Source organism: Rhipicephalus sanguineus, chromosome 5, assembly GCF_013339695.2.
Source record: "Rhipicephalus sanguineus isolate Rsan-2018 chromosome 5, BIME_Rsan_1.4, whole genome shotgun sequence".
NCBI lineage: Eukaryota > Metazoa > Arthropoda > Arachnida > Ixodida > Ixodidae > Rhipicephalus > Rhipicephalus sanguineus.
Genome location: NC_051180.1, coordinates 145,969,315 through 145,990,479, shown reverse-complemented (window position 1 = coordinate 145,990,479; position 21,165 = coordinate 145,969,315). Strand labels below are relative to the sequence as shown.

At 47.7% G+C, this 21,165-nt stretch overlaps 1 protein-coding gene across 1 annotated transcript in view; it reads right to left on the bottom strand.

Annotated features, from left to right (window-relative positions):
- Nucleotides 1–20,731, bottom strand: part of LOC119392981 (uncharacterized) — a 58,136-nt gene extending 37,405 nt beyond the window's left edge. The window contains exons 1-3 of the mRNA XM_049416058.1: nt 20,675–20,731; nt 19,245–19,340; nt 17,691–17,883 (exon numbers count right to left, since the gene is read on the bottom strand). Coding sequence (XP_049272015.1) covers nt 17,691–17,883; nt 19,245–19,302 — 251 coding nt within the window. The 5' untranslated portion in view covers nt 19,303–19,340; nt 20,675–20,731. The remainder of the gene's footprint in view (nt 1–17,690; nt 17,884–19,244; nt 19,341–20,674) is intronic.
- Between the last annotated feature and the right edge of the window lie 434 nt (nt 20,732–21,165).

The following is a 21,165-nucleotide window of genomic DNA, read 5'->3' as shown; positions in this document are numbered from 1 at the left end:
TTTGTATAGGTTCTGCGGAGAAAAGAAGTGGTTATCCAAAAACTGAAATGAACAAGTAATGAAAAAACATATAACAAACTGAAACAAGTGAAGAAAATAACATGGTAATGTACAGTTCGCTTGCAAAAGTTCACGCTGCAATATAACGTTCACACGCACACATTTCTATACTAGTTCTACCCAGACTACATGGTCTAACACATCATTTCGTTTATATCAACACGCAGCTCTTCATCACAAGCGCTCAACTAGTCCAGTGTCAACTAAGAAGTCTTTTACAAGGATGTTCGCCTCTTGCTGAAGATGCTCTTCAGGCCAGGGTCCAAATAATTTTTGTAGTCTGAGAGGCCATCTGTGAAAACTTGATGGTTTGTTCTCTAAGTTCTTTCTTTCATTTGCGTACTTTACGCATTCCATAGTTGGCCGATGCGCTCGCATGGGGTACATCCCCCGTCACTGGTGCGCATCGAACCCGAACGCGCAACTGTAAAGACCGAGTGAAGGCCTGGCCAGCCTGGCCACGCTAGCGGTACGGCAGCTCGCCGTGCGCCGTTCTCAGGCTGCCGTGCGCAAGCGCTTTTTAATGCGGCAGCGTTAAAGAGCTCGTTTCGCAGAAAGCCCGCTGTTGGTGCCGGCATCAACGGCGTCGGCGGCGGCGTCTTTGGTTGTGAGCGAAAAAGCAGAGTTGTCAGTGAGCGAAAATTCAAGGTAGATTATAAATAAAGAAAGAATAAAAAATTGGCCGCGTATCTGCGTGCTTCGCTGCAAATGTCGTCTAAAGACGATAGAAGAGGCGCTGCGTGAGATATGGACGCCATCTGCCAATACGTCGGGAAACATTAGTGCTGTGTTGCGGGCTGGTAGTCCCGGCGGAGCGGCAGGTGAAGACCGGCGGTGACCGACGCGACCGGCGGGGACGCCGGCCAGCCCGAACACGCGGTTTGGCGCGATGCGCCGAAGGAGAAGAAATGTCCGCACTCAACGAGTACTCTCCACAAACTCTCTTATTTACACGTCGCCTGGGTAAAACAGGAATGCCAGAGCGGCGCCCCCTGTCATTCGTACAATGCAATACTGAACCGAAACCGAAACACAACATGAGCTTGTGCAGAGGGCACGGAGGAAGACAAGTTTCAGCGCAGTCGCATTTTCAGCGCAGCTTAAGAAAGTAGGGTCTTTAAAATTGCGTACCTATGTATTTTCTAATAAAGGAACACACCACCTAATATTTACCTAATGATGTTGCGCCTCAGATATGCGTAATATTTACTTTTTCATCGACAACGTTCACAAGTATGAACAGCCGTACCAGTTCAAGATGGGTGGGCGGTCAGCAAGTGGTTCAACTTTGGCCGGGTGGCTGAATCGAGTGACATGCCGACAAACAGAAAGACAGAAAGACAGACCAAAATTTCTGCGTTTAAGTTCCCCAAGAAAGACTATCGTCTTTCAATTTCTTCAGTTCGAGTGAGACCGGGGATGCGAACATGCGACCCCTTGCGCCGTGGCGCGATGCGTCTAGCCGCTGGGCCACCACAATACATCCTGTACTAACAGTGAGTTACTTATACACACATGGCAATTTATATTAGTTATTTATACAGCTATTTATACATACATGGTGAATAATCGTTGGTAGTATGCCCATCTCGAAGGTTCTTCAACAGCTTGACACAACACCCGCGAGATCGCGCAAGGGGCCCACGGCCGCACTTTTAAATGGAATTGCCCCGCCATGTGGGAATGTTTCGTCGCACCGCATGCATGGATATTTAAGACGATAGTCTTTCTTGGGATACTTAAACGGAGAAATTTTGGTCTGTCTTTCTGTTTGTCGGCACGTCACTCGATTCAGCCACTCGGCCAAAGTTGAACCACTTGCCCAAGGGCCAGCCATCTTGAACGGCCGACTAGGTTCATACTTGTGTACATTGTCGATCAAAAAGCGAACATTACGCATATCCGAGGCGCAACATCACTAGGTAAGTATTAGGTGGTGTGTTCCTTTAATAGGAAATACATACATACGTAATTCTAAAGACCCTGGTTTCTTAAGCTGCGCTGAAACTTTCCTTCCTCCGTGCCCTCTGCACGAGCTCATCGTTGTGTTTCGGTTTCGGTTCTGTATTGCACTGTACGAATGCCATTGGACGCCGCTCTAGCCTTCCTGTTTTACCCAGGCGACGTGTAAATAAAAGAGTGTGTGGAGAGTACTCGTTGAGTGCGGACGTTTCTTCTGCTTCAGCGCTTCGCGCCAAACCGCGTGTTCGGGCTGGCTGGCGTCCCCGCCGGTCGCGTTCGTCACCGCCGGTCTTCGCCTGCTGCTGCGCCGGGACTACCAGCCCGCAGCACAGCACAGATGTTTCCCCACGTATTGCCAGATGGCGTCCATATCTCACGCAGCGCTTCTTCTATCGTCTTTAGACGACATTTGCAGCGAAGCACGCAGATACGCGGCCAATTTTTAGTAAGGCGTCCGCACTTGCGGCATGGTTGAGGTCTCCACCGAGAAGCAAAGCCAGGCTAGCGATTGGGAAGGCGATATGAACACGGTCCGATTACGCTATCGCGTTCTACTCTAGAAAGCGAGGCTCAAGCGTCCTCCAAGTTTTTGTCTATGAAAATGCTATAACTAATGTTACTTTCACTGTAAACGTCTGCCCGGTTGTAACAAACTTCGGAAGCTTTGCAATGCATCGTCATAAATTTTCCTAAATAAGAATGGCGTTTTTTTAGGTGGCACTGTGTTAATATTCGGCAGAAAAACAAAGAAAGGTAAGTGATCATTAAATCAGATACCATGACGCCAGAGTGCACATGAGAAGGCAAGACATCAGCGAGAGACGAATCTATTGCATTTGAACCGTCAGCAGTAATTCGAATAGGAACATCGTTAGTCTTAGCACAACCATGGTTAGACATTACGTCGAAAAGCCTTCTCTTTGAAGAAGAATTAGTCTGCGTATCGATATTTAAATCACCAATTATTGCCACAGGTATTTCGTTCCAGTTACATCAGCAAGTATGCTATCGATATGCGCAACAAAATTATTTACGATGCCAGAGGAGGGGGGGGGGGTGGTTCAATGCACCAGTAACTTTGGAATGCCGTTCACCTCAACAGTTCATATACGGTATGAAGTGAACACATGCGTTTTAACAAATTGAAATGCATGGTATTTCTGAAATACAATGAAACGCCTCCACCGACGCTCTTCTTTCTGCATATGGGCCAATAAGCCTCAAAGTCATGGCAAATTTTATTGGATATCAATCGCCAATACTCCTCTCGACGAGTTACTTTTGTCGGCAACAGCGACCTTTTATTTTATAATTAACGTAGCATTTACACTAACAGAACAAAGCCATTTGATCTCCAAGTAGGCACCACCAGAAATGAGCATGTTTCTGAGCGCTTTGGTGGGCAAAAGCTGGCTTCACTTTCGCTGGCAAGGCGTTCCGACAGCTTCCACTCCAGAATTTTTTTAAAACCTCCTTGATATGGACAAACCAACATAGCCACCAACAACGCTGCTACGTGCCCGCACGCTCGCTCGCGATCACAGTGAAAGCAAGTAAGCCACGCGTTCGAACAAAAAAAAATAAAGTGCTCAAGGTCATGAAGCGCGCTGATGAACGGACGTAACTTCTTGCCTTCTTGTCATCCCGCCTCTCCCGTGCGCAGCTTCCAGCGCGCTCGTCCGGACGAAAGGAGAGGGAGAAAGCGCTTAAAGGGGTACTGACACAAAATTTCGCGGCCGAGATAGCCTGCTGGATCGATTCCCATGTACGTGCGTGTACCATCTGCAAAATATCGACAGCGAATAAAGCTTGGAAGGTATTTTATATGAATTTTGAAGTTCGCGAGCGCGATCCAGCATTATAGGCCGCACCTAGTGCATTGACACCCTCGGAGGTGACCCGAGGTGACCCCCCTACTTCCCCTACGTAACCGTTGCAGCCGGTACAAGTTATGATGACGTCATAGCCGCCATTTCTGTCTTGACGCGCTTCCCGAGGAATCGCTCCTCGCCAGCGGGTCAAACCTGAAGTGATTCGCCACGTCGAAAATTTCTTCCATCCCCGCCGCAAGAAAATCGTCGCCATCAGACGACGATGAGCCCGACGACGACACACCGCGCGGAAATGCGTCACTGTTGTGTGTGTTCACGTGACCGAGCGTTTCACTCGCTAGGTGGTGATAGTTGCAACCGGTGGCTTGTCGTTTTTGGAGCTCTGTCAAACCGAAACTGAGGCTGTGTCGGTAATGAGGAGCTTATAGTTAATTACCTGTCGCGCGCTGCAGCAAACGATGTGCCGTGTTATGACTAACAGGCCCCCAGCAACACATTGCAGCAAAAAAACGCGGGGCGAAAATTTTTGTGTCAGGACTCCTTTAAAGCATGCAACAAATCCAGCTTTAACCCCGCTCCTGCTTGATGGATTCTAAAAATATTTGCGGCAGTGGATTCGTGAGGCAACAAACTCCTTTAACGAAGCCATTCTGTGAATACTTGGGAAAGTGTTACAGGTCACCTTTAATATATCTGAACCGTACGAATGCGCTGTACACGCTGCTCAAAACAAATGTAAAGGGGGAACACCTTTTTATGAAGGGTTTGTCGAATTTGGTACCAGGGTGATTCCACGTAAGATCGAACAAACGATGGCTGGTCGACCTCTTAAATTTATTTCAAATTTTTATATATTTAGGATGACTGCCAGTTGGGCGTGTTGGCATAGGTTCATGATGAAACAAGCGCGATATGTACGAAGACTTAGAAAGAAAATATATTATTGCCTGATGAGTGGAAAGAAGAGATCCACAATTTGTTTTGCCGCAAAAAATTTTTTCGATGCACAGGAAATCAATAATGACGAAGAGGTGGAATGGAGCGCTCATCCGCTCTGCTGTATTGGCCAACTTTCGTTGTGAATTGCACAAAATATATTAAAGTTAGGTATCTCAAATTTCTTTAGCTAAATATATGCATATTTTTGCTTCTGCTCAGGTATTTTTAGTTTTTATATGTAGCGTAGATGTCTTTATAAAAAACCTCAAAATCGGCCCAGGAAACGTTATTTCTTTACTTTGAAGGTCTTTATCTCAAAAAAGTCTTGTAGCAGAGCGACAAAAATTCCGCATTACGTTCTTCGCGTATTTATCTACCAAACTGCCGAATCTTATATTTACAGAACTTTTCAGTAAAGAGATACCATCGGGCTAACTTCAAGAAAACACCGAACAATGGAAACTACTGGCGACAATTAGAAAAAACATTTTTTATATTACTTACACTTTGTCCATTTATTCTCCTCCACATCAGCTTTCACAATCATTGAAAACATATTGCATAAATTCGTTGCACTAATAGTTACGGCCCCTCCAAGGAGACCCTTAGGCAAGGATTGGCAATTCCGACTTCTTGCCCAGCAAGTGTATAAAATGCAGGCAGGATTGAATTTATTTTTATTAAAAGGCCAGCAGTACCGAAGGAGGTGTCGGTGGCACTGAAGACGTTAATTTTGAAATTATTTGGTCACTGCAGCGGCCACGAGCGCGGAGCTACCAAGCAGGTGCGCGCGCACCCGAGATGCTCGTTGTAAGAGACGGTGCAGTGAGAGCTCGTTTTCGCGTCCTGAGACCGATTGAGTTCGAAACAGCAACACCTCTCGGGTGACTTGAACGCACGTGCACTGGAGCTTCGCTATTCTATCCGCCCTCTGTTCGCATCGCAGCTAGGCGCCGATAACACGGCGGAGATGGAAGCAAGATGAAAACTCTATGAAGGCCGAACCATATAGAGCGTTATTGCCGGCGTTTTCCCGGCGTTTCGTACGCCGGCGTACCTCGACGTCGACGCTACCGGTGACGGTGGCCGAAACGTCCACCTCTGGACGGTCCAGACATCACGGACGACAGCGTCGACGCCGGAAGCAGTTCGATGGACGCAGAACCAATCAGCGTGCGGCTGGCAGCGACTTCCGCTACGTAACGGCGTCGTTGCTGCTGCCAAAATGGCTGCCGCCCGCCTCGAATCTAATTAGTCGTCGCCGTGCGCTGTGTGGCCCTTAAGTTCTCAACGGATGCTTTCATTTGACTTAGCTTGTTCCCTAGAAGCTTCGACAGCAAAGCGCTCGTGATATCTTTGAACTCTTTCTGAGAGCCGTACTCAAGTTAATCGGTAGGCTTAGCAGGAATGAGTGTATTGGCCAAATACGTGGCCTCAAAGATGCGCGGCAGCTTCAAGCTCAGAGGCCATATATTACGGGTTTGTGGTTCTTTTCAGTGCCAATAGCTGGCGCTACAAGTCAAATAAAAAAAAAGACTTTTCGGCGGCACTGTGACTCGTTTTTTTTGCACCACAGAACTGCAAGTGAGACATAAAAGCTATAATCAAGAATATATCTTGTTGGTCCATTGACGGAAACTGTACACTGCTTTACGAGGTGTCAGGTTCATTCCCTCTGGTCACACTGTGCAACGCTGAGTTAACGCTCCTCATATGGTTTGCCGCCTTCTCTGATGGCGTTGATGTGACGACGCCGAGGGACGTAACGTCAGAAAACGCCGGCCAAAACGCTCTATATGGTTCGGCCTTAAGGGTGCTATGAGCTCTCGCTGCACGTACGCTGCTCCCAGAGAAACTGCGCTGTGCCAGTTGCGATCAGTGGAAAGGGTGAACGTGGCGCTGCAGTGGCAGAGCAAAATATGGAATGTCAAAGGAAAGAAAACCAAAACTCGGTAACCGGATGCGCTTGCCTATCTTAGATGTCGGCAGCAGACGGCCTGAACTGGCCGCGCGTTCGGTCCGCTATTCACACTTAATTCGACGCCGATAGTGCTTGCGCTATGCTCTTACTCTACTCCTCCTATGCGTCTCATGGCGAGAAAGTATAGCTCTGAATGAGTTTATTGTGGGGACTACCTTTCGAAGCACAAGAAGCTTATTTATTGCAAAGAAGCCAAAATTTCGCAGAGTTACCGACCTAGACATCAATGCTTTGAAGGAACGTTTAACACACGAAAAATCAGTGACTGTTAGTATGACCACGGCCGCTAAATAAAAAATAGGTGCGGCCTGCCGAACGCTCTTTTGCGCCGGTGACAGCGCTAGTTCTTGCTCCCGCCGCCGCAGCGCTGCACAACGGTAAAGAAAACCCGCTCGAACAGGCGGCCAGCCGGCTGCGTGCATTCGTTTTAGTCGTCATTACAGTGGCCTCACGTTGACCTGTGATTTAATTTCGGCTGTTTATGCGCAAGACACGCCAGATGACGTATAAGTATGGTTTCCTTTGCGGTTATTGCTACTATACGCGAGAAGGGCATGCTCCCATGAAGACACACCTATAAGCGTGCTGTAGAGCGCCGCTGCCAAAATATAGATGGATGGATGCAGAGCGTAATATGCGGCTCTGGATGGATGTAAAACTTTATTGAACAATTATTCTTTTTTTTTCTTCTACTGGGAACAAAAGTGGTCCACTGCTGTTCGTTGGTGTCCTCAGTCGTTTGAATGCTCTAACTTCTGTTATCTGCGTGGACGACTTCCTCATTACGGGGGCTTTTTTAGAGATGCGTGATTACTTTCTGCTCTTCAAAATAAACTAGCGTGACATGGAATATCTCCCACGTATATAATGGCTGAATCCGATGTATATCTGCTTCGCATTGCACTAATAAGGGCCATTTTTAAATGACACCCGAGTCAAACATGAGTTATTACCACTGAACTACATTACTGAAGCAGAGTAAATGCAAACGACTTGCCTACATATTGTACCAAAATATCAAGTTGGGCGAGTTGGCGCGTACTCACGTCCTGAAGAAACAGCGCAGATGAAAAACGAAAACGAGAAATGGCGGAAGGACACACAGCGCTGCACACCGAACTGGAGGTTCATTGGGTTTTAACTCTCGCTTTTAACGCGGTCTTCCACGGCAGGGCTGTGTAGGCGGCCGTCCAGTCCAGAGAATCCTTCCGCGTTCGACGTCATGCCACTCACGACGCTTTCTGTTTCAGCAACTTCTGCACGCAAGGGATTGACAACTTCTTTTGAGCTTTGACACTCGTCTTCGTAATATTGTTTGCTGTTCGATATGGAAGGAGTAGGCAAAACACGAACAAGTGGTCTACCTTTCAATGAGGACGCGGCTAGCTTGTAAGCTGGAAAACATGAAAATATGGTCGGCCCGGCTGTGGGTCGCAGCACCCTGCGCACTACCTTGAAGTCGTACTGCTTGAAGTGAACGAAGTGAATGTGCGACTTCTTCGCAGTTACCGATCTCCACCAAAGCGACAGGTCTTGGACATTGCAGTTATGGTGAAATGTCCAATCGCAATAAGCTCTCACTGATAGAGCCAACGCAACAAAAAACCCGCACCTTTTCTACCTCGTAAGCAAGCGTACGGCTGCTCATTTCCAGCAAGAGCGTTTGCTTGCGCTCACCCGAGCCAACGCCCCGAGCGTTCGCTTACTAGCGGCCGCTGTTTACCGATGTACAGCGCCCCCGCGGTAGCGTCTCAAAACTCTGCATATCACGCGTTACCCCATTGAAAACGCACCCATTCGGCAGGCCGCACCTCTTTTTTATTTAGCGGCCGTGGTATGACGGACTACTTCTGGTACGCGTGCTTTTGCTACGACTGCAATGAAAGATCTTCACCGAACACGCAGTTGAACAATGACATTCTTATGCCCCCTGAAAAAGAAATCGACGTCATTAACCAGATCACTGTGACTACCGGCGTGTCCTCTTTGAAACCTCCTGGCACAGTTACAAGTCGGGTCAGGCCAGCCTACATCAAGAGAAAACAAACTGAAGTGCAGAAGGTGGCAGACGGTGGTAGCCGAAAATGTTCGCTGCAAGATACGGCGGGCGTAAATGCATCGGGAAATTCAGCTGAAGGAAAGTGCTGGTTCCGAGCGCATTGGACCGAAAGCTTTCGACAAGTTCATGCAGCAACGACGGGACCCCGAGAACGCTGTCAACTCCTCACTCTCTTGCATCCACACTAGCGAAAAATTAGATTAAGAAGCTTATTTTTTAAGCATGGACGCATCGGATCTTCAGACATGCATGGTGCGCTGAGGCTTGCCTAAGGGTCTCATAGGAGGTGCTGTAACTATTAGTGCAACGAAATTATGCAATATGTTTTCAATGATTGTGAAAGCTGATGTGGAGGAGAATAAGCGGCCAAAGCTTAAGAAATATAAAAAAATGCTTTTTTTTTTAATTGTCGTCAGTAGTTTCCATTGTTTGGTGTTTTCTTGAAGTTAGCCCGATCGTATCTCTTTAGTGAAAAGCTATATAAATATAACATTCGGCAGTTTGGTAGATAAGTATGCGCAGAACGTAATGCAGAATTTTTGTCGCTTTGATACAAGGCTTTTTTGAGATAAAGACCCTCAAAGTAAAGAAAATAACGCTTGCTGGGCCAATTTTGAGGTTTTTTATAAAAACATCTACACTACACATAAAAACTAAAAATACCTGAGCAGAAGCAAAAACATGCATATATTTAGTTAAAGAAATTTCAGATACCTAACTTTAATAGAGTTTGTGCAATTCATAACGAAAGTTGGCCAAAACAAAAAAGCGGATGAGCGCTCCACTCCACCTCTTCGTCATTATTGATTTTCTGTGCTTCGAAGAAACTTTTGGCGAAAAAATAAATTGCGGCTCTCTTCTTTCCACTCATCAGGCAATATTAGATAACGTTTTGAAATAAATTTAAGAGGTTCACCAGCCATCGTTTGTTCGATTTACGTGGAATCACCCAGCAGTGGAATACAAGCCCCGTCGAGGACAAGATGTAAAGCCGACATGGATGACTGTACACATCAGAAAAATTTGACTTTGTGAAAATTTAATGCAAAACTCGCGTTTCGGTGGTCGCGAGATACAGCTTCTCGGGATCCGCGCGATACGAAGAAGAAGAACAAAACTTTATTTTGAGGGAATGGGTAGAAAAGGGGGTACTCAGGAGACTGTTGGTTGGGGCCCCAAGTCCAGGGCCCCACTGGCTTGCGCCGCTCGCCTGACTCAGAAGCGCTAATTGCACCTTTGGGTCCGAGCTCGCAAGTTGTGCCTCCCACTGCTCCGAACGTCCTACAATGTTGCTGCCTAAAAATGAGTTTAAATTCGCTGGCTTTCGGTCACACTCCCACGAGATATGGTATAAGGTTGGCAAACCGCCGCACCACGGACAAGTGTTATGGTACAACGTGGGATGTATTTTACTGAGCCGCGATAAATTTGAAAAGACTCCCGTCTGCACCTTGCGGAGATCCGTAGCGTCTTCCCCTTCAAGCGATTTATGGGGGGCACTATATTTTTGCCGTGTGCTCCGGTGGTAAGCGAGAATGTCTTTTGGGGCCATTAAATGGGGCTCGATTGCGGGGGGCTGATGCTCCGCTCGGTTCGTCAAATCTCGAGCTAAAGCGTCCGCTCTCTCATTCCCATCTAGGCCAGCGTGTGCGGGGCACCAGATTAGCCGGTGTCTCTTGGTTAAGTTAGGTCCAATCAGTTTAATTATGTTTGCGTGTAAGCGTCCGATCATATAAAGTCGGCACGCCTCTTGGGAGTCTGAGATGATGATTGATTGTTCTTCCTCTCTATGTTCTTGCTCTCTAATGGCCAAGGCTACGGCAAAGGACTCCGCCTTGACAATTGAGGAAGTGCATAGAGAGGCACTCGTGACCGTCTTAAAATCCCAGTCAACTGCTGTGGCTACGCATTTCGCCCAGTTGTATCTGGCCGCGTCAACGTATATGACGTTTGTCTTTGCTGTTAATTGTTTCTTAAGCCACTTGACTCGTTCTTCCCTCCTTCTTGTGTTTTCCTCTCTCGTCATATTTTTCGGTAAAGGCGCGACCGAGATCATGCGACGGATGATTTCTGGCACGCCTATCAGTTCCTCGTCTAAGTGTTGGGGGTATGGTGGTATACCTAGCCGTGTCAGGAATTTGCGACGCTGGCGACCGCTAGGTTTTCGTTGAAACGGTTTTTTGCTTGGTGAGGAATTCATGGCAGACATTCAAACAGCACCATTCTAAGCATTTTTTTTATCTTGTGGTTTGCTTAAAGGATAAAATTAAAACTTAATTTCTTTTTTTGCGAAACGTTTAATGGTTTAGATTACACTAAAACTATTCGGATAAGCAGCCGAACTCTGAAATGTAACCAGAGCAAACAGGGAGGCATTTGAGAGCCACTTAAGCGAGGTGTTGCCATTAACTTTGGCTCCACCGACACTGCGACTCCGTACAGTGACTCCGTACAGTGATGTTCGTCGGGACAGCTTAATGCTCTCCCATAGTCGAGTACATTGTACCAAGGAGGTTTTAAAAAAAATCTTGAGTGGAAGCTCTCGCAAAGCCTTGCCAGCAAAAGTGAAGCCAGCTTTTGCCCACCAAAAATCACGGAAACATGCTCTTTTCTGGTGGTGCCTACTTAGAGATCAAATGGCTTTGATCTGTTAGTGTGAATACTGCGTTAATTATAAAATAAAAGATCGTTGTTGCTGACGAAAACAACCCATCGAGAGGAGATTGGCGACTGATCTGCAATAAAATTTGCCATGGCTTCGAGGCTTACAAATGAAAACTATTAACACACAAAAAGTTTGAAGCAGTATGTGACCCGTAAAAGTTGCCATATTAAACTCGTCCGGCGTGCGAGGAAAACGCTACCTTTCTTTCGCAAAACGCCGATGGTTTATCGTACCCTACTAAGATGGCGGCCGCAGGCGCCATCTTTTAATACGCACGGCTTCACTCTTGAGCAATGATTGCCACTCCAGCAATTTCTTTTAAAGGGGTCATGAAGCACCCCTTGGGCTGATTGAAAAAACACATCCTGCGGAAAGCTGACACGGCTATGAACTGCTCTGCCAAATATTACAGTCGTGCGCGCCGCGTAATGGCCACAAGCGGAGCGCGAAGTTGCCGTTTCCCCAGGCACCCTCTTTTCAAACAGAGGCCGGTTCTCACTCTCGTCGGTGGGCGGGGAGTCTGTCCGCTGTACGTCGCAAGAGACATAGCATGCTTATTGGCCGATAGCCGACGTAAATCGAGAGCGGCGTTCGGATCAGATGCGCTTCTTGCCGCGGGGTGCCGCCACTTGCCGGCGCCGCACTCCTCCGTACACGGTAGCCGCACTCGCCCAAGCGAATCACAGCGGGAGAGCGATCGCGTTTCATGACTCGCGCTGGCGTAACTTCTTTCCCCCATGCCATCCCTCCCTGTCTAGCTTCCAGTGCGCTCGTCGGCACGAGAAAAGAGAGAAAGCGCTGGGAGCGTGCGCCAAACCCCCGTAACTCCGCTGATTCTTGACGGATTCGAGAAATTTTTGTGGCAATCGATTCGGGAGGCAGTACACTCCGATACTGAGGCCATTAGATCATTACTTGGAAAAGTGGTTCATGACCCCTTTAACCTCCTTGAATCGTATTCTAAATCGTCGAGCATTTGTTCTGAACACACAAAACATCTACAACCACTTACAAAATCGGAAACTGTACCTTTCAATGTAAAGGGTAGTGGCCGCGCACTGAGCTGCAATAACGCGAGGAGAGATGGCGCTGCAAGTACTATAATCATCATTGTTGCGATGTCCAGAGCAGGCCACTCAGTCCAGGCTGGCGGAATGGACGGCGACAGCCGCGGCCCCTTGGGCCCCGACCTAGCATCCCCCCATGTCCTGGCTCCCTTTCCCCCCTTCCCTACTACTTAATAAAGTTGTTTCCTCCAGCCAAACCGCATTCTTGCTGCTGGCGTCATAAGCGTGCGCAGGGTTCCCCTTCAGGGGGGGCGAAGGTTCGTCGCAGCGCCCCCTTCCCTATTATGTCAATGTATGCGGCTGCCTTTGCGCCCCTCTTCTCGCCCCCCCCCCCTACAATGTATAGGGCTGACTTTGCGCCCCCCCCCTTCTCGCCCCCTTGCCCCCCCCCCCCTGCGCACGCCTATGGCTGGCGTACTCGTTCGCGCGGGTCGGGCTACGGCGCTTCTCGCTCCCTGTGGTATTTTGTTTATCGTCGTTGCTAAATCGCAGCGAGAATAAACAAAATCTCACCGTGATCGAGTAGCGCTCGTTGCTAAATCGCGGCTCGGGTGTCTAGTTATCGCTAGGTGACCAAACTGGCCTCGACTGGCAAAAGCAACGTCAATCAAGTAAGGTTTGCATAGTTTATTGTGAGTGCCCAAGCGGGTACAAGCAATGTATACAGTCAGGTCCGAACAAGTCACTCATACATATCGAAAGCTTTCAACCCGTGTATAATCACTCTGAAAGCTGCCAAATATGTGCACATAACTGAACACCGAGATCGCTGAACGAACGTTGCTCTCATTATTTTGTGGCGTCAGATTTTAACAGCGTAGCTTTAGGACAAAGGCCTTATCCTGCCGTTACGGTCTCCTGCTAGCTATTCTGGCGCTTTCCAGGTCTGTTGATGTTGAAGTGTGTGCACAATGTGGAATCCGAAATAAAATGTAAGCAATTGATGCCGGCAGATAGCTGGCACAGTAAGATCAATGCAGTTTCGCGAAATTTTTCGCGCAAATAATCGCGCATGCGAAAAGTACTGCGTCTGTGTCCCTCTGCGATGTCACTTTGGATGTGTTGCAGACTGAAGCAATATCGCGCTTTGTCGACAGGATAGGCGCGAAATTTTAATTCTCGGCCGGGAGCCCATCCCATAGGTATTAGGTATGTAGGTTATAGGTGGAAGAGAATATTTAAGGCTTGTTCTGTTCCTCGTTATAGTTCAGATACACAATTTCTACAGCTAGCATTTCCTGGCGCAAGCGGGAATTGAACTGGCGAGACGAACTGTGTTATGAAGGCAACATAACTGACAAAAGATATTCTGTAAAGTATGCACCGAAGATGAATGATAAAGAAACATAGATATAAGGTGAATGCTTACAGGTTCAAGAAGCACAATTTTTAGAAAATAAGCTTTAGGTATGCGTTTTCCCCTTCCCAATGCTAGGCTCAACAGAGCCGAGGGAATCACTTTTAGACTCCTACATACGGGCACATATCTCTGCCCGCGAACGTATCGTAGGATAGAGCCGGACTTTCCAGACGAGTGTCTTCGTTGTGGCCTCGAGAGTTGCTCGCTAACTCACATGCTTTGGCAGTGCCCCGCGAATGTGGGGCGGGTTTATGTGATGAGGACTCGTGGCGGCGGAGTTTACACAGCTCGGACCTGGGTCTGCAACTTCTGGCTGTCCGGAGGGCCCGGGCTATCGCGGAGGGTCTTCACCTTCCGGTGACGACCTGGTGGCGCCGCCGACTGGTTGAGGGGGCCTTAGCACTTCCTTACACTAGTCCCTCTGGTCTTTCAATAAAGTTCTTTGTATGCATGTAGGTATGCGTTATACATCTTTGTCGGTGTTCGCACAGAACACTAAAGGACCTCTCAGCCATGAGCACAATCTTTGTATTGCATAGACATGTCGATAGAACTTATGCACTCTAATGCAAACGAAAACCCACGAAATTAACTGTTGAGGCATGCTGCGAACCTGTGCCAATGCTGGATAAGTAAAAGTCTTATATATAACATAATTGTTATTGCGTTATTTACTTTTTCAAAATACTTGTGCTTGAAAGCTGAAATATGTTTTCTCCCTGCTATTTTTAGAGCTCAGCGCTTAGGCGCCCAATCCTGCGCTGAGCGGCGTCGCCGTTGACGTTGGCGTTGTGGGCGTAATCGATGGAACGAAAGAGTGCGAAAGGGAGCGAACGAGGACGAAAGAGAGCGAACGCGGAGTTTGTCGATGTTACGAGCCACTGGCCTCTAGCCTCGCTTTCTTCCTCCGCCACGCGCGCTGGCCCCTCGGTCGCAGCACGTGCGCATGCACGGCTGGCACGTGCACTGCGGCTGGCTTCGCTTTTCGTAACGTAGAATGTCGGCGTTTCGCTTGGTTCGCGACGCCTGTGATGCAGAGTGGTGTGCGTAGCACTCCAGCACTGGCAGTTTCTGTGTCAATATGTAACGAATGTTACCTCTCTACGATTGCGGATAGTCAAAAGTTCAAACATAGTTGTCGTTGCACCAAAACGAAGCGGCGCTCAGAATTCGCGTTAGGGAGTATCGTAATCGTCGGTGAATTTTTTAAAGCTCCGGCTTGAAATACGTAAAATCTTGAAGTGTGGCTGTGGATAAGTCAAATTCATGTGCGTTTTAATTACTCGTTCGATTTCCTAGGTGTGTCCTTTTCGTGACAGTAGTGCACAGACTTTCACTTCATAGGCTTCATAGCGGTAGTAACTATAACTGTGACATGTTAATTTAGTCCGACAGCAGATCTAGGTGTGCTCAAGCCAATTTTGTACGTTTTTTTGCTATATATAAAAAAAAGAAAGCTACCACATTCTACAAACAGAGTCTCGCTCATCACCACGACGTAAAGGCACTTGGTTAAGTTGTGCTGCACGGAGTGCTCGCCACATTTACAATTTGTTTATTAGCTATAAATAATTTGAAAGGTGCATTCGATCACAGCCTTCTAAAGCGTTGTCATATCATTTTGTAAGTTTCTCTTGCCGTTCAGAAAATGGGGCCGACACCCAATAGAATTGTTGAGCCTGTCCGGTATTCCGCTATACGCAACGCCGCAGCGGAATAGTGGATAGCGTAGCAACGCTCGCAAAATGAGCTTTAGCAGCATACGTACGTACGCCCAAATTACGCCAGCAACGCTCGCGTAGCGGTTAGTCGCCGCAACCGCTTATGCACGCTGTACTAAGTAAAATCTTGGAGGACGCTTGAGCTTAGCCTTCAAGATTAGAACGCGATAGCGTAATCGGGCCCCGTGCCCATCGCTTTCTCAACTGCTAGCCTCGATTGGGTTTTCGGTGGGTGCCCCAACCATGCCGTAAGGAAACGAACCTCTGCGCCCGTAAAATTGGCCGTTTCAAATTGTCCAAGTACGCCTAGTGGAAGTACAGTTGCGAAGTGCCCACTACTCCATAATCCTTCGTTTTGCGAATCAACGAAGGGCGCACTACGCGTCCGTAAGGCAACACGTGAACCTACGCAGCTGCTGCTTTTGTTGAGGCTTTTGCTAATGATCATGATTAAATACATCTGTCGTAGGGGAAACAGCGCGAACGAAAAGGACAGTAAAGACACACACACAACCACACGTTTACTGTCCATGGTCTTTCGCGCTGGTTTCCTAACGATATGTTAAACCAACTAGCCGACAAGTTCATACTTGAAAATATGTCTGCGACCGCCCGGGAAAAGCGTTGGTCCCGGGTTCGAACCCCGGACCAGGACGAGTTTTTCGTCGACTAAGAGGCTTAATTTCTGAGAAATCCTTATGGATTTCTTTGTGGCTTCGTGCTACGAATGAGTGGTTGTCTATTTGCTCTTGCTTATTAAATATGCCTGAGGGCTTTGTAATGGGTAGACCTTTAAAACACCCGCTCGTTGCGCAGTTCACATGTTTTGACGCCTGGCGCGATTCTGCGCTTCTGCAGCCACGCACTATTACATGCGTCAAAGAGACGCGCCTCCCACTACATGACATCCATATAGTGTTTTTTTTTTTTTTTCGAAGCAGTCTCGGGTAATGGCGCGGCTCTGTGGTTGAACACCTGTTTGCCACACAGAAGGCATGGGTTCAATTCTTACTAGAACCGAGGTATTTGCATCTTTCTTGATTTTTCGGCCATGGACAATCCTGATTTTTCGCTCCCAAACAACGGTGCCGACACAGGAGGTTCTGCGAAACGAGCTCTTTAACGCTATCGCGTTAATAAGCTTAGTAAGGCTGTATACGTAGGCTAGCTGGTAGTGGGTCCTTTCTTAATCTTCGTTGTAGCGCGGCGAAGGACATGGACACGAGACAGAAATGTATGACGACACACAGCGATAATAATGAGCTATAAAAAGCTCGCAATCACTGCCGCAAACTGGAACATTGCAGATAGTGCCAACTGCCAAGGCATGTTTGTTTGGCAAACTTGATTTTTTGCTTGCTTTATTCGCCTCGCGTTATCTTTTGAAACAAGTGATAAGTCCGACCTGTCGAAGCCTTCTACAACAGGTTCCCGGGTAACAAAGGGACCAATTGCGCTTCCGAGAGCCCCCAGAAGCGTAACCACAAGAACTACGTCACTGCACACGATTGAAGAAACCTCTCGTGCGTGAAATCCATGAACGGAACGGCCAAGCCCTCGAGTCTTTATCACTCTCTCCCCTTTCGCTTATATTCACGAGCGTGAAAAAACCCAGGGCTGTTTCTATACCAGTGTCTCGTTAACTGCAGGAGCGGCGGCTTCCCGAGCAAAGGAAAGGGGCCGAGACCAGCACGAACATCAGCTCTGCAAACGTTCCGCCGCGGTTCGGCATTATTTCGTTCACGGGTCTTGTAGCGGCGCTAAAAACACATCAGTCGCGCGCAGTTTCTTTTGTGTCTTTCAGGTCTATATTCAAAATGGTGATTGCTGGGGTCACTCTCACTGTCAATAATGTTAAGAAGAAATGTATCAGCATCGCAGTGAGCGTTGTATTAACGAAACTGGAAAGAAGGATAAGGCTTGGACGTGTGCACATAAGCTTAAAGGGGAGTGTCAGGACCACCGCGTGTTTTAATACTCATGAACATCACGAATAAAATTTTGGCTTGTCCTTTTCTACGTGACTGTACGAAGATAGACTCACGGGAAGAAGAGCTGCAGCGCGATGCCGATCAGCCCGTACCGTCCGGGCTTGTTGTGTGCTTCGCAGACGGTCCTCTTGAGGCACTCCTGGGCGTCCATGCGGGGCACCAGGTTGGGCATCTTGGCCGCCATGTTCAGCAGTAGCCGATGGCTCTTGTCCAGCACCGTCTGAACGATGCTAGCCTCAGTCACTCCTGCAGAGCGCGAGTGTCATTTCTTTCACTACCTTCGTGTCGCCATTATGTTTCCATGGATACGTCCATCACCCAGCCTTCCCAAACTATTACACTGCAAACACAACGCGCACGGTTAGTTGTCTTCAAAGAATCGCGAACAGCAGTGACAGTGGGGTATATTGATGCGCAAATTGAGCAAACCGCTGCACAAATTGATTTGAAAATTGATGTCTTTTCCTGGCTTCATCTTTCGACTAAACAGTTGAAGTTTAGCGCCCGACCTTTCTGCTTCCTCCTACCTTTTTCGCAAGTCTTTGTGTCCTAGTTTGCGCTAATATGTATCCCTTTACTGGTTGTGTGCTGTGATGAGCCAGATGCAAGTAAAATATTTCGACATGATTTTCAGTATTTCTGTTTCCTGCTGTTATCTTGCAGGTAATTCGCGGCAAAAGACGACCGCAGCCGAGATGTCTGGTTGCTATGCGTGTAATGCATATCTTGTCTGCGGCAAAGGATGACCGCAGTCATGATGTACTGACGTTATGCTATATGTAAAATGTATGTAATACTTCTCCTATGGGGATCACTGAAGTCTGCAGGTTTTCTTGGCGGTCATAAAATTTGTAAAGTAGCAGTGTTAGAAACAATGCGAATAGCGAGCAGCATGCATACAATGTGCTTCAAAAAATACATTCCCAGGATTTAGGGACATTTGTGCGTGGCGCCATCTCTTGGCTGAACTCATAACTGAATGAAAAATGGGCGAAAAAAAAACCATATCTCTTGAAAAAAGCAAGCTATCAAAAACAACTCGGGATTCTATGCAGTAGATACCTACTGGAACGTTTCCGTAAAATTGCAGTGTCGCACTACAAAGCGCGTGGCTTCCCAGGACAATTTAATACCGCCCATAAGAAACACATGGAACCCCAGTGTAAAATTTTGAACACTCTGGAAAGCCACGCGGTTTGTAGTGCGACACTGTAATTTTAACAGAATGTTCAAATAGGTCTCTACTGTATAGAACCGGGAGTCGTTTTTGATAACTAACTTTTTTCATTAGATATCATTTTTTTCGCCTATTTCCCATTCAGTTACGGCAGGCCACCGCAGTCACTGACGAGAGATGGCTGTACGTGCATACGTCCCAAAATCTTGGTCATGTGTCCATAAATCCTCAAGGGAAACGCGATATTTGCTCGCTGCATTCATAATAATTTTTTTCTGTGACGGCAGGAATTTTAAGACACACTGTGATCAAATGCAGCCGTCACGAACGGGATTCGATCCCGCAACCTTTGGGATGTTAGCAAGCTAGTGAAATAAGCAGAGGTTCACATTCCATGCAATAACGAGTACGTTACGTTTCTGGAACAGACCGAGGGCGAGTACGCATGCGTAGCACAAGGTTGCGGCTCTCTTCGAGTGGGGCTTCATCGTCACTTGACGCAGTTGCGATGCTCACACCCAAGCACCTATAAAGACAGAGAAAGTCGCTCAAGTATACGCACTTTGTTCATTTCTGTTTATTTTACGTCACGGACGATTGCGGGAACAATTTCTGCCTGCTCGAGCTTTCGGGAAGACGCCATTTACACCTCGTTCATACGTTTACGAGCCAGCAAAAAAAAAAAAAAAAACGCGGGAAAAATTTGCTATCCGGGGAAACACCGAATTCACTAACCCGTTTGATAACGATATCGCGAACGTTGGCACCGGGAAATCGTACGAAACGGGACACGTCGGCTGCCCAAAAAGAGTTCTGTACCGACAAGACATGGCGTCCTGATTATTTCATGCAACTAGACATTTCAATCACTGGCATAGCCAGGGGGAGGGGGGTTGGGGCCCAGACCATAAGAGTTACCTAATGATACACTAGAGGGAAATCTGGTGCTAGTGTCTATGAGAGCTGCAACGCATGGCGCTTAAGCCCGCATGGGAATGATGGCTATATAATACCTAGATTTGCCTAAGCTGCGTTCCACCGGCTCCGTGAGGCTATTTGACTTTTAAAACTGGTAATTATTGAAGGTGTTCAGCAGTTCTACTTCACCGCATTGACCCTTTTAGGCTCACTAGTTCCAATCAGCTCACGAGGTTCACAACGAGTCATTCTTTTTTCAGAAACAAAAGCAAAAACACAATAATAAACAAATCCACAAGTGTGTTCGAAGCCGCAAGCACGAAGACTAGGCAAATTAATGTACCTACTACCCATAATTCTCATGGTGTCTGAATGATCGCAGCTCCACAGTTCCCTCTATGAAATCTTGCAGGAAGCTCTGATTCAACCCTCCCCTCCCCCCGAATTTTTTTAATTGGGCAGGTGTATGTCTACGCACACACATAAAAACGCACGCACGAACTTGCATAAAAAGTGCTTAAACCCCTCCCCCCCCCTCCCGCACCCAATCCCGCAAAAATATTCTGGCTACGCCACTGAGTTTAATGTTATTACGAAACATCGGTTCTGGTACGGATATCAGGGGCGTAGCCAAGGGGGGGGGGGGTTGGGGGTGTTCAAACCCCCCCCGAAATTTTTCAGTTTTGCTTGCGTATATAGGCACGCACACATACAAACGCACGCACGAACATACATAAAGTATGGTTGAACCCCCCCCGAAAAAAATTTCTGGCTACGCCCCTGACGGATATAGGTAACTCACGAAAATACCGCACGTAACGAACACGTTGGGAGGGGGGGGGGAGCATCAGGAGTTGAATCCAGAAAAATCACTCGCTCGCTTTCCAGTGGCACGCCAAGTATTAATTGGCATTCTCAGTAGACAACAGCAAGCGTACTTACGGACCGCTGCCCTGCATCGCACGACGACGTCGGCCTGCATTCTTTCGCTCCTCGACCGATGGAGGCGAGCGATCGCAGCGCCACCAGACAGCGTGGAGGTCGCGTGAATTACACTCTATCCGGTTCCGCTATCGGTCGAGGAAGCCGCTTCTTTCTCGTTGTTCCTTATTTTTGCAGCCTTCGTAACAGGATTACTATTCGGTATACCGCGTGCATTTAGAGAAGAACTCCGGCGTATTTTTGGTCATATTAGGATAGCGTTTTAATCTAGATTTAACGAAGTGATGAAGGCGCTCGATTATTTCGTTACATCGGGTAGTTCGTAAAATTGGGGGAGAGATTTTTGGGTTCTTCGAATTAAATTGTAACGTAGCATAACCGGAAAGCTACCGCGGCATTTTATTTCCCACTAATACGCGCCTGCGCGTCTGAGATGTCCGCGAGGGCAACTCAGCATGAATTCTTCCCGTGTCCGGGCGACACAAGCGAGG